This window comes from Ochotona princeps, chromosome 26 (assembly GCF_030435755.1).
Source record: "Ochotona princeps isolate mOchPri1 chromosome 26, mOchPri1.hap1, whole genome shotgun sequence".
In the NCBI taxonomy this organism is placed as follows: Eukaryota; Metazoa; Chordata; class Mammalia; order Lagomorpha; family Ochotonidae; genus Ochotona; species Ochotona princeps.
In genome coordinates, this window is record NC_080857.1 from 20,556,129 (window position 1) to 20,568,981 (window position 12,853).

Below are 12,853 nucleotides of genomic sequence, written 5' to 3' on the forward strand. Positions count from 1 at the left end.
AGATACTGCCAGTCCAGGGGTTGTGAACAGCCACAGCAAGCTAAGGACAAGAGGCAGGGCCTTTGGCTGAAGTCTCGGAGAACGGCCCTGCCAGCACTTTGATTTCAGTGTCAGGCTCCTGAACTGGGAGTGGACAAAGCTCTCCAGTTTTAAAGCAGTGTGTGGCAATTTGTTACAACACCCTGTGAGATTGATAGACTGAGCACAGGTATCAGGACAACAGCTACAGGCTTCTTGCCGATCATCACCTAGACCACAGAGGTCTCTGAGATCAGATACCAAGCTTCTTTCTATGTCCAGTGCATGTAAAAACTGCCTCGATTTATCCCCTCCTCACTGAAGTTGACCAAATAGGAATGGAGGGGAGGAAGTAGGTGTAGGAGGGTGCTGGGGTAGGAATCCAGCTCAGCATTTAAGATGCCACACAAAATGCCCACATCCCAAATCAGCCTGGGTCTGGGTCCCAGCTCTGCTTCTAGTTCCAACTCCTGCTAACGTACCTGGGAGGCATCTGTGATCGTTCAAATACTTGGTCCCTACCATCTACATGGTAGAGCTGGACTGAATTCCAGGCTCCTGGCTTCTGCTGGCATTTGGAGAACTAGTGGACAGAAGATACCTATCTAAATCTGTCTTCCAAATGAAGACAAATGAAATTTCAAAAGTAATGAGACCTTCAAGCAGGGTTAATAAATGTCACTCTGTTACCATGGTAAAATTAGGTTTCAATGCCAACTGCCTCCTACTACTTACTTGCCCTGGTGACTAACACCACCCAGCTACCCAGGACCAAATCTACCTTGTCCTGCATTCAAAACCACAGGTCAATTCTGATTCCTCAATATACTCAGTTTTCTTCCCTCAACTATATACCACAACCACTGAAGTCAACAAAGCCCTTGGGAAATGTCCCTTCTAAAACATCTTAAGAGCAAATGAGTTTAGGAGACAGAATCATCTTTTAAAGGCGAGGTTCTGGGGTGCTGCTCCTGGCAATAGCTAATGAGATGTTCTGGAATAACCCTCTTGGTCGAGCAACAGGAAGGACTGGCAAACACCTTGTTAAGTGTGTGTGTGTGAAGACACCGTAGAGCCACCAAGGGAGTAAGAAGCTTTGAGGCCATGATCTGAGCAAAGAAGAAGAAAGGTAATAAGGCAAGGCCAACAAGGGAACCTGCAATTTCCTCAAGGGCACTGCCAATTTCTTAAGCAAAAGACATGGCCAAGAAGCTGATAGAACTCTTAGCAGTGTCCTGGAGTATAAGGGATTAGAAATTGGAGGCCAGAGCTCACCATCAGGCCAGGACCTAAATCTATATCCAGGTTTTGACTGGCACCAGAAGGCTCCCTACAAAGAGTAAAGGTGACTTAGAAATGTTCTAGCCCACACAAGAACTGAAGTCACAAACTCTACATCTCGTTACATGAAAGTGATCCACATTGGTGGCAGGGAACCAAGTACCAGAGCCACCATCTGCTGCCTCCTTCAACGTGCATTAGCAGGAAGTTAGACTGAAAACAGAGGGGGGACTCAAACCCCAGGGGCTCCAACATGGTTCAACCCGAGGCCCAACATTGCCTGCCCCACATATTCTTCTTATTCTTCCATTATGATACATTTTTGAGAGAATGCCGAGATCAAAATGTTATCTTTTTGATTTGGAAAAGATAATTTTAAGAAATGATACTGTCCTCTCAAGATTTTAAAACATGCTTACTTTCCTTTCATAGAAGGCCATCCGCTTTTCATTTTCCATTTTCAAAGCCCTGCCAACAGAAAATTTACTCCATGGCTATTCAAAAAGTCCATGGAATAAAAATACCACAAAGGAGTGTCAATTGCAAGAGTGATTAACTGTCTGCCAAAATGTAAAGTCTTAAGATTTTTTGAAATGAAACGAAGGGGGAAATAATCGCAAAGATTAAATGAAGCCTTCAACACAGCAGTCTTTTCAGATTGGAATGATATCCTCATGGAAACACATCAAATCCAGCACAAGGAGCTCTCCCCGCCCCTTCTCTGTGGACAGCAGTAACACCATGTTCTGGGACCGGCCTGTGTGCCTGTCTCCTGTCAGCTACGGTAATGTGACAGGGAGCCTTCTTCTGGCCAGTCTAACCCTTGCAGAAAAGGAAAACAGGACAGGATTTTTTCTCCCCAAAAGCAACAACAACAAAAACCCTTCAAAAAATGTAACAAAAGGAATCTCAAAACAGACTGAACAATTTAATTAGTTATCCCTACCACTGTACACTCTGCAGTTCGTCCCTGGGAATTTTAACGTTAAGGTAGCAAAGGAAAACAAGGTCTAAATAGTCAAGAAAAAAGGCATCTGCTTTAAATTGTCCCATCTTCATGGTTCTGCCTGAGTTAACACTTAAAAGAAAGTAAAGACGGTTATGGAAGAAACACCAGGCAATGAAATGGGATTTCTGTGTTTTAGATTATGAATGCTGCAGAGTATCAGAACTCAGGAATCCCGTGAGATCAGTCTGCCCGGCTAAACCTTCCCTTCAGAGTTTCACTTAACCAGCAGGAACAACTTATGCACAGCCCAACACATGCTGGTGGTACGGTCAACACACCCAGACATGTTGGTTCAGTTACCAACTCTTACTATGGCACACTGCAGTTATCTACATAAAGAGGGGAGAGAAGCAGGCAATCCAGTTATGAAAGCATTTGGTTCAAACTTTGCTCAGGGAGTTTTTGAAACTCCCAGATGTAACCTGGTGACTAGAGTCCTTCTGTTTACTCTGGGTTACTCTCAGATTTTTCTCTACAGCACATCAGTCACCAAATGCTATTGATTCCACCTGCTAATCATCTCTCAAATACATCTTCCCATTTGCAGCATGGCCCTCACTGATTTGGATGTCATTTGTTCTCATCTAAATTCCTGTAACATTCCCCAGCTGTTCTGCCCACTGTTGTCCTCCCTCCACACCCAACTCCCTTCACCTTGACTGCACCTTGACCTTATTAGATTCCTTGCTTCAAACCCAGCTCTATATATTGAACGTGACTGCCTCATTGCAAATGCCTTCATGCATAATTTTCTTGGGGAAAAGTTTCCATGGTTTCCTTTTGCTTGTGGAATGACACCTTTGTGAGTCAGAATTTTATGGGTAAACAAACGGCACACGTAATAGAGGACAACTGAAGGAAGATTTAGTTCCTAAAGGACCAAATGAACACAGCTAGCAGGGTACAGAGAAACTATGAGGGAGCATTTAGAAATCTTTGCCACTACAATGAGAACTGTGTGGTGAATGGCTTACGAAGCAGTTCCTAACCGTTTACTTGACTCAACTGACTTCTTGCATACAACTTCACTTTGAACGAAGAAGGGACCTACTGAGTTGTTTCCAACCAGAGATAGCAGGCCCAGGTTGTAAAAACAGGTAGGCTCCCATCAGCCACTCTCCTCTTCTCTCCTTTGTCTCACTTGCTAATTCTGAGCAGCAACATGCCACGACATGAGCTGCGGAGTGGAGTGACATCTGACATGGAACTGAATGGGACCTCTACCAACAGCCAGTGAAGAACCAGGGCCACCACCCCAACAGATTTGAAGGACTTGAATGAGTCAACAATCCCAAGGGTGAACCTGGAAGCAGGCCTTTCTCCAGTTGAGACTTCAGATGAAAATGCATCCCAACCAACACTTTCATTGTAGCTGCCTGATATTAAAGGACCCACAGCAACAATGACATAGTAAGTGCTATGTTTAAACTATTGGCTGTTGGAATTATTTGTTACACAGCAATAGGTAACTACACGTAGAATCATTTCCAGAACCAAAACAGTGTGTGGAGAAAAGGGGTATTGACTGACAGGAGGAGTCATTTTGGAGAGAACCAATGATCTTGGGTACAGGGACACAGCAAGGAAGAAAAGATATTGCAGGAGGAGAATCAAGAAAAAGTACTCTTTTTTCCTCTTCTCCATCTCTCCAGTCTTCTGTTGACCAAACTCATTTGAAAGCCAAAAGTCAAAGAAGTCCTGTAGATACAGTACACATGGTTCAGCTTTCCCAGGCAGGGACTATGTGTAGAGGCTGAGCATTTTACCCCAAGGTTCATATGGCACAAGTTTGGTTCCATCATTAACTCACTTTGTAACTTTGGTCCATACTACATGACCTGTTTACCTACTCCGATTCCTCAGTTCATCTCCAGCGGCACTGTGCCTAGTTACCCATCTCCCGACACACTCATATGTGGACTCATCAACAATGCCAGCATTTAACAGTATTGGGCACACAAATGACACTCAATGCATATTTTCTGCTGAGAAACCCAGTCACCAAAAACCTGTAGCTTCACATACCCTGTGTTGTTTAGCTTCTACCATTGCCTCCTGTATATTCCTGAACACCTCATTCCTAGCTTCTTCCATAGCTTTGCCTTTCTCAGACAAGTTTTTCATTTTTTGCTGCACACTGCTGCCTATGTAACTAAAATAAGGCTGCATTTACTTTCTGGAAGTGTGCCTAAACCAACTTTTACCCAAGCGTTCAAGGGTTCTAGATCACAAGGCCAAGTAACCTAGGGGTCTTGCAGAAAGAAAAAAGGGGGCAGGGGCTGGACTCATTTCAGCAGTTAAAAAAAAAAAGGCTGAAAACTAGAAACTAGTGGGTAAAGGAAGTGATTAATGATAAAACAATTACTTTGATTTCTAACGCTGGATTTTTAAAAATTCCTCTAAAGCCCCTAGCTCATCCATGATACTATATGGAATTGATACGTACACAGTGTTGTTATTCACTGTTTCTACCTTTAATAAAGCATACAGCCAGTACTCCAAAGTAACAACACCAAGGTCTTAAATGTCATTAGCAAGCCAAAAAAGAAAAAGCAGCTCACCACTAAGAACAGTTATCTAATGTTCAGTCTTCTATCAAGACAATTAAAATTTTTCTTCTGATACCTAAGTTGGGTTTAATATTAGTCCAATTTAGGTTATCTTCAACTGTCTAAAATATTACCACACAAGTTCCAAAGACCTTCAAATCATGTTTAATATGACAACACTGTTTTAGTGTTAGAGAAGTATGTTAACTTCTGAAAGCCCAAAAAGTGATAGAATCAAACTTTGACATCTTCTCCAACAGGTATTTGCTCATGCTTTAGGTCAGTTCCCTCACTTTACAGAAGGGGAAATGAAGCCAAAGTTAACATTTACGTTTATTCCACTAATATTGGGTGTGTTGAGCCTATATATATTTTTTTTTACTTTTTTCTGTATTATACTAACATGGGATATATTATCTTGTTAGAAATATTTCATAATTTGGGGAGGAAAGTGGAAGAACAATAGAAACAAGTGTTTATAAAGATGACGTTTCCCACCCAGAGAATCACAACTGGGACCAGCTACCCATTTGACATGTTCATCGCACCATGCTGCCTCCTGAACCCAAGCCTGGTCAAGGGAAGCTACATATACCTTGGTCTTTCTCCCATCTCTGAGCCCAGAACTCTAGAACCTCCAACACCAGTCTGGTAGGAGGTCTGTCAAGACATTGTTAATAGTTCTCAGAGAATCAAACAAAATCAGAAAGCATTTTGCTCTTACACAAGAGAAATAATGGTTATAAGAGCATTTTGCAAAATGAAGTAAGAGATGAAACTACAATGAAACTTCAGCAGGTGACTGTGAGAAGGTACCCCAATAAAGTCTCTGAGAACAAGCATGAGAGCCCAAGATCTGCCACATGAACTTTATTTAATTTAACCAGTAGCTGTGGAGCTACACACACACACACACACACAAAACCATAACAGCCACAAAGTGCTGTTACCTTTTATCACATGGTAGCCCCATTGGACGCTAGAAAGTATACTGACAGGGCAGTGGTTTACTGCAGACAATCATGGCTTCTGTGGGAAATTTCTAAATTATCTTAGACAAGTTACTCATTCTATCTTGCAAGTGTTTCCATCTACAAGTTAAAGTTGACTAGAGCATCTCTAACATTAAGCTACTAAGAATCTCTTCATCCTAATACTTAGTTCTTCCACATGTTAAGAAATCTATAAATAATGATAAAATCAAAAACCCAATTCTAAAATAACAACTTCCCCATTACTTTGCAATACATGCTATGCCAGGACTCTGCCAAAACCATCAAGTAAGGGCTTTGAAGATTTAGTTTAGAATCAAAATCTCCTGAGACTCTCAAATCTCAGACTCTGATTCAGTCAAGACCTATTAAATTAAAATATCTTGGGTCAAAGAGTCCTTAGAGAATCAGTTTTTTTTTTTCATAAAGTATCCCTAAATATTCTCATGCAAAGTTTGGGTCCAATATCATCACTATTCAATGGCCCAAGATCCTTGGGACCCTGAAATGTTAAAAAGAATGAGAAGGTCTGGATGTCTTAGTGAATAATTAAGATTTTCTTTTAAATAGATCTTTAATGCGACCAATACATTTTTCATACATACCTCCAATTCAAAATTTGAGTATGAAGGATGAAAAACTAAATGAGAAAGTCTGCTGAAGTCAATAAATAAATCATGTCTTAGGAAAGTACAACTTCTCACAGTTAATGACATAAAAACACAAAAAGAAAATGAGTATTATGAAAAGCATGGGTTTGAGAAACCCACCCATCATTACTCATGTGCCAGAAGGTTTCCATCCAAAGTGGAATTTAAAAGTCACAATAAAATAATTAACAATGTGTGGCTTATTCTAAAATAGCTGGAAAGAGAAGATTTGGGATGATTCAACAACAAGAAATAATGAATGTTTGGGGCAAAGTACATGCTATTTGCTATGCTACATTCTTTTTTGATCATTACACACTGCATACACATTTTTAAGCAACGCACCGTACCCTGTAGATCTGTACAATTTGCCAACTTGAAAAAAGATGTCACAACAACATTATAGAAGTAATCATACCACTTTTCACTCAGAAGTTTACCCAACTGCTCCGTGTCTCTAAATCTTACTTTAAAATGTTAGCAACCAAATCAATACAACCTAGTCCAAACAAAAATTTCACATCAAAAACTTCTGACAAGAGAAAGGAAACAATAAAACCATGCAGTTATAAATGTAAGTTTTAGTTGTAACTATCTAAGGACAGGTTTGACTTTATGCCTACAAACTCAAACAAATGCAAAGATCTTCTTAGAAAATGTTTTTCAAGTGACCTTTGTTTAAAGAGTCTACCTTTACTGATATCTTGAGGCTAATGTCAAAATGAAAGTAAGTTCTTGGTTTGTGGCCAAAGGTCAGCCTGTGACACTGAGAATAGGCAACTATGAACATCTAATCCCATGGTGCGAGTACAACCATGGCTTAAGTCAAATTAACTATATTTAAAATGATTCCAGGACCTGGGCAACACCAAGCACAAACTCTGCCTTTTTTCTAGTACACTTACTATGTTCAATGTCATTTGCAGCAAACAAATATATACCCCATATAAAAATTTGTCACAAGAACCAACATCTGTTTCCATTGCTAGTAGTCATTTCCCCCAAGAACCATAGAAATTGGTGTGTAACCTTTTTTTCTCCTAAATTAAAACAAAGAAAGGCCTTTGTCATCCCCCACCCAAGTGTCAGAACCAAGTTCTTATCAATCTGCAGAGACTTTTATACTTTCAACCTAATTGCAAACAATCTACTGGAAAGGTGACTGCACGGCCTTTAAGTTCCTACTAATGTATAATAATCCACAGACTTGCAAGCGTCTGATATACAATGACTGCTATTGTTGTCCTATGGCTTAAGAAAGCATCTTGGTGTATTAATTTGCGTTGGCCAACTTCTACAGCATTCAGCTCCTATTCCATTAATTTATTTGCTTCTACACTTCAATTAGCATCTCTTACAGATAGGTTCCTGAGCATTTGTCTTGCAAAGCAAGAAACTGCTCAATTTTACACTCAAGAGTAACTTGAAATCTGTTTTTACTAGGCAAAGAGAAAAATTTGCCACATTGACCATTCCAAAATACTGGATTCAACAGTACCCACAGATCAACACAGAACCTTCTGGAATACACAGAAACCAGCAGACACTACAATATTTGCCAAAGTAAATGAGAAATAGCTCATTTCCTAATCGATATGTAATAGATTACATTATCACAAACATGCAAGCTCAGCCTGGGCAAAAATAAACTTACATGACATATTTCGTCCCTTTAAACTGTATTCTTCCAAATGCCTCTAATTTGAATTAACAGCTCGATTGCATTTCTATTATTCAATATAAAAGCCTAGCCATATTTGTCCTCTGACTTCTAATTCCATGTTCACTCAGTTTCCAAGTCACTTTTAGACTCTGCACTCTTGGCTTTCTCCTTCAATTCTGAATGCATTTTCTGATTTTTCCACACACTTTCCTAAGAGCTTCTACCCTACCTGGAAACAATCCACTGGACACAAGATTCATGATCCCAGAAGAGGCTGCTTTAAAATTCTTGGCACACAGATTTTTCATGACTACATTGCCTATAAATTTAACACTTGAAGTCTAGCTCCAGCTAACCATTCTCTGCAAAATTTTATATTAATGCCTCAGCAAATTCATCCCATGTTCCGGTTGCATCAAGGTACACATTCTCTCAAATCGAGCCCCAGGACAGCCCTTCCACAAGCCCTGCCTGACTTCTGAGGCTGGGAGAACCTATCTCCTCTTCTGGGATCATGCACCACCCGCTTGCACCTGTGTGGGCATCTTCAGATTTCAAGAAAACCAAACAGCATATTTGTCAAACATTTCATACCAAATCTTCAGGTATGACAGAATTTAACTTCTTTGAATTTTAGAACTGGATAGCAGATAGGAAAACAAGACTCATTTATCAGTAAGACAGTTTAGACAGAAAGCATTTGTCTTGTGTCCACCAACAGTCAACGCTACCCAGAACACAGATCCATCCACAGCAACAAGCGTAAGGTTGAACCAGAGGTCTTACTTTGCAGTAGACTATCATGTTGGGAGAACTCTCCTCTGGGTCAGCAATTCCCACTGTTCTCTGATCCGCAGATCCTTGAGCCATCCTCGGAGTCTTCACTCACCCTGCAGAATAAAGAAATAGAGAAGTCATGAAGGAATGACATGCAAAGAACTCAGTATCTGGGCCTGGCACGATGGCCTAGAGGCTACAGTCCTTGCTTTATATGCCCCGGGATCCCATATAGGTGCCGGTTCTAACCACATCCAACTCCCTGCTTGTGGCCTGGGAAAAGCAGTTGAGGATCCTAGGAACCCAGCGCCTGCATGGGAAACCTGGAAGAAGCTCCTGGCTCCTGGGTTCAAATCAGCTCAGCTCTGGCTATTGTGGCCATTTGGGGAGTGAACCAGCACGTCGAAGATCTTTCTGTCTGTATCTACTTTTATAAGTCTGATTTTCCAATTAAAAATAAATCTTTAAAAAACTGAGTATCTTTTACCAGATGCCTGGAATCAAAATATATTTCTTGTTTTTTCTCATTCAGAGGTATTAAGTGAAAAATATCAGGGGTTACTCATGTTATTCTAATCCCAAAGCAACACTTATTTTTATTTTCAGCACAGATTTAGGCACCTGAGGTGCAAACATACCAGTTTTCACAACATCTCCTGAATAAAGATGACGCCAACATTGATGTTGTTGGTCTGAACTGAAGTTCATTTTCTGATTCATTCTATGCATTAAAATACAAATGTACCAGTAGCTAACTGCAAATAAAGACCATTCAGGGCATTATACAGGCTGGGTATCCATTGTCCCACATGCTGGAGCCAGAACAGCTTTAGATTTTAGATTTTTCCAAATTTTGGAATATTTATATATCTAAAATTAGATATTTTGGACATAGGACCTGCATCTATATACAAAGTCCACTTATGTTTCATATACATGCTATATACCCAAATTGAAGATAACTGAATAGAGTATTTTACAGTATTGTTCATGAAACAAAGTGTCATGGTGTATAATTTTCTACTTGTTATACCTGAAATTTAAGATTCTGAAGTATTTCAGATACTTTTGATTTTTTTTTCCATAATGGATGCTTTAACTATAGTTTAAAAAGAAAAAGAATAACACATGTTGGCAAGTACATGGGAGAAACTAGAGCTCTCAAACATTACCATAAAGAATATAAAATGGGGGCCTAGCACAATGGCTGAGTGGCTCAATTCTCGCCTTGCATGTGCTGAGATCTCAAATGGGTACCAGTTCATATTCTGGCGGCTCCACTTCCCTTCCAGCTCCCTGCTTGTTGCCTGAGAAAGCCATGGAGGATGTTCCAAAGCCTTGGGACCATGCACCCACATGGGAAACCCAGAGGAATCTCCTGGCTTTGAATTGGCTCAACTCTAGCCATTGCAGCCACTTGGGGAGTGAACCAGCAGATGGAAGATCTTTTTAACTATATTTCCAATAAGAAACAAATCTTTATTTAAATAAATGCAAATTGGGCTGTTGTTGTGGGAAACACTAAAATGGTTCCTTGAAAATTCAACACATAATTACTATATAACCTAGCAATTCTACTTGTAAGTATATACCCAAAAGAACTGAAAACAAATACTCAAACGCTTGCATACAAATGTTCTTAGCAACCGCACTGTTTACACAGCAGCGCAAAGGTAGTAACAACCCAAATGTCCACTAGTGGATAAATGGATACACCAAATGTGGACCTTCAAACAGAATATTCATCAGCCATAAAAAGAACTCAAGTCTTGATCCATGGCACAATGTGGACAAGCCTTGGAAACACTATGCTAAGTCAAAAAGGCCAAACAGAACATCGCTTACTGTGAGTGAATTTATATGAAATATTCAGAATATGCAAATACAAGAGACATGAAACAGACTGGCAGCTGCCAGCAGCTTTGGACAGCTCGGATTAGGATGACTACTTCATGGATACTAGGTCTCCTTCAGGGATGAAAATATTTTCCAACTAAATAGAGTTAACAGTTGTAGATCATCATCCCGGATGTATTCAACTGCTGCCAAGTTCTACACTCTAAGAAGGTAATTTTATGTTATGTGAATTTCACCTTTCTTAAGCTGCCTGCAGTCAATGCGGCCTTTTCATAAGCCTGAAAATTAACAGTGAGAAAACAATAAGCATATGGAATTCTTGTATAATGAAGCGAGTTTAATTCTTGGTGTGACACCGTGTTTACTGCATGACCTTGAGCAAATTAAATAGCCTCAGATTCTCTTAATTTCCCCTGAAAGTGAACATACTGAGCACCTGCTGCCCGCTAAGAACCATGCTGGCACCCCCTCTTCCACCCTGCTCTCAGCAATGTCAACTCCATAGAAGTCTCACAGGAAAGGGGCAAACAGACTGAGTGTGAAAACCCAGTCCCCTACAAATGTGAACACTAATCTGAGGTATTTGCTCAAAATTCACACGTTCATAAAATTTTTTAAATCAAAATTTTATAAATGTCCTACCTGACCAAAAGAAAGGATATCTTTATTAAAAACTCAAGAAACATAAGTTGATACCAAAGTTCATTTCATGAAAGCAAATTGAATAGAATCCAAATTTGTCATTTGTGCTAATAATTTAATTGCTCAAAATATCCCCATTTGAATATTTTTGCCTGTTTTATCATTTGTAAGTCGGGATGTACTTTCAGATCAGATAAAGAGAGGTCCCTTCTGTTTTCTGCACCCAATGTAATACCAGTATTTCTATGAATACAGTACTGTATGAAAATACCAATTACTGTTCTCAGAGGCTTTTCAAGTTAAATGGACATCTTACTGCTTCATTTTTAAACAAATACTTATCTGCCTGCTCATTTGCCTTAATGCAGAATAGAATAACCAAGCATGAAAAACAAAAATTGAGTCCATTTACGTATGCTCATCTATCTGTGTAATTCAGCCCTTTTGGGTTTCTATGCTTTATTTTTAAATGAACACTTTCACTTTAATGAGCATATTTGCTTCCATCTAGAAAACTGTTATAATAGCAAGGTTGGAAATGACCTAGAAACAAACGTGTCAGCCCTCTTTGTCTTTCCCTGGGCACCTCCTCCATGAACACATGCAGCTCTATGTTCAAACACACTGATGTTCCAGGGTTTGAATATCAACTGCACAATGAATGTGAAAAACTCCCTATGTTGGGAATTTCAGTGAGCTTTGCACTCGGGGGAGGTGGAGGGAATCACATTTGTCTCTTCTTACTATTGGGTCATTGTTTTTCATTTCTGTTTGAGAAGCAGAGAGAAAGCGAGAGAAAGAGCGAAGTACTTGTCTTTCCACAGGACCACTCCCCAGCACTTGGAAGGGTCTCTAGCTAAGGCTGAAGTGGGACCCAGAGACTCACTCCAGGCTTCCCCATGGGCGTGGCAGAAGGCTCATCACTTGGACCATGACTGCTGCTTCCCCGGGTCTGTACTAGCAGCAAACAGGCTATTGAACCCAGGCATTCCAATACGAGAGACACCCTAGCCAGCACCTGACTACCTGTTCCCATCAACTCCTATGAAACCCAGACAAGCCTTTTAGTGCTCCCATGCCTAGGAGTCATTTCTGAAACAGTAACATTGCTACCTACTAGTCTACATGTCAACAAACATGAGAAACTGGAAATGAAATCCACATAGGTAAGGACATTCTCAATAAATACACTGACTCAAGCGAGGGCTCAGGAAGTAAAAGCACTAGGTATTCATTCACTACAATCTGGTGCAAAATATTTCCTTTAAATGTAATCTAGTAGAAATGAATAGGACTGTTTTAAATCTACAGGTAGAACAAAGACAATCCGCATTTTATGTTTATATAGGGTGTGTGTATATGTAGTTAATAATCCTGGGGCTTGTATCATTGGAAGATGGTGAATGCTTTTCTGA

At 40.0% G+C, this 12,853-nt stretch overlaps 1 protein-coding gene across 6 annotated transcripts in view; it reads right to left on the minus strand.

Moving 5' to 3' along the window:
- RGS6 (regulator of G protein signaling 6) overlaps window positions 1-12,853 on the minus strand; it is a 461,403-nt gene that overhangs the window by 423,440 nt on the left and 25,110 nt on the right. For all 6 annotated transcript variants that reach the window (XM_058655286.1, XM_058655288.1, XM_058655287.1 and 3 more), the window contains exon 2: window positions 8,949-9,052. In XM_058655286.1, coding sequence (XP_058511269.1) covers window positions 8,949-9,032 — 84 coding nt within the window. In that variant the 5' untranslated portion in view covers window positions 9,033-9,052. The remainder of the gene's footprint in view (window positions 1-8,948; window positions 9,053-12,853) is intronic.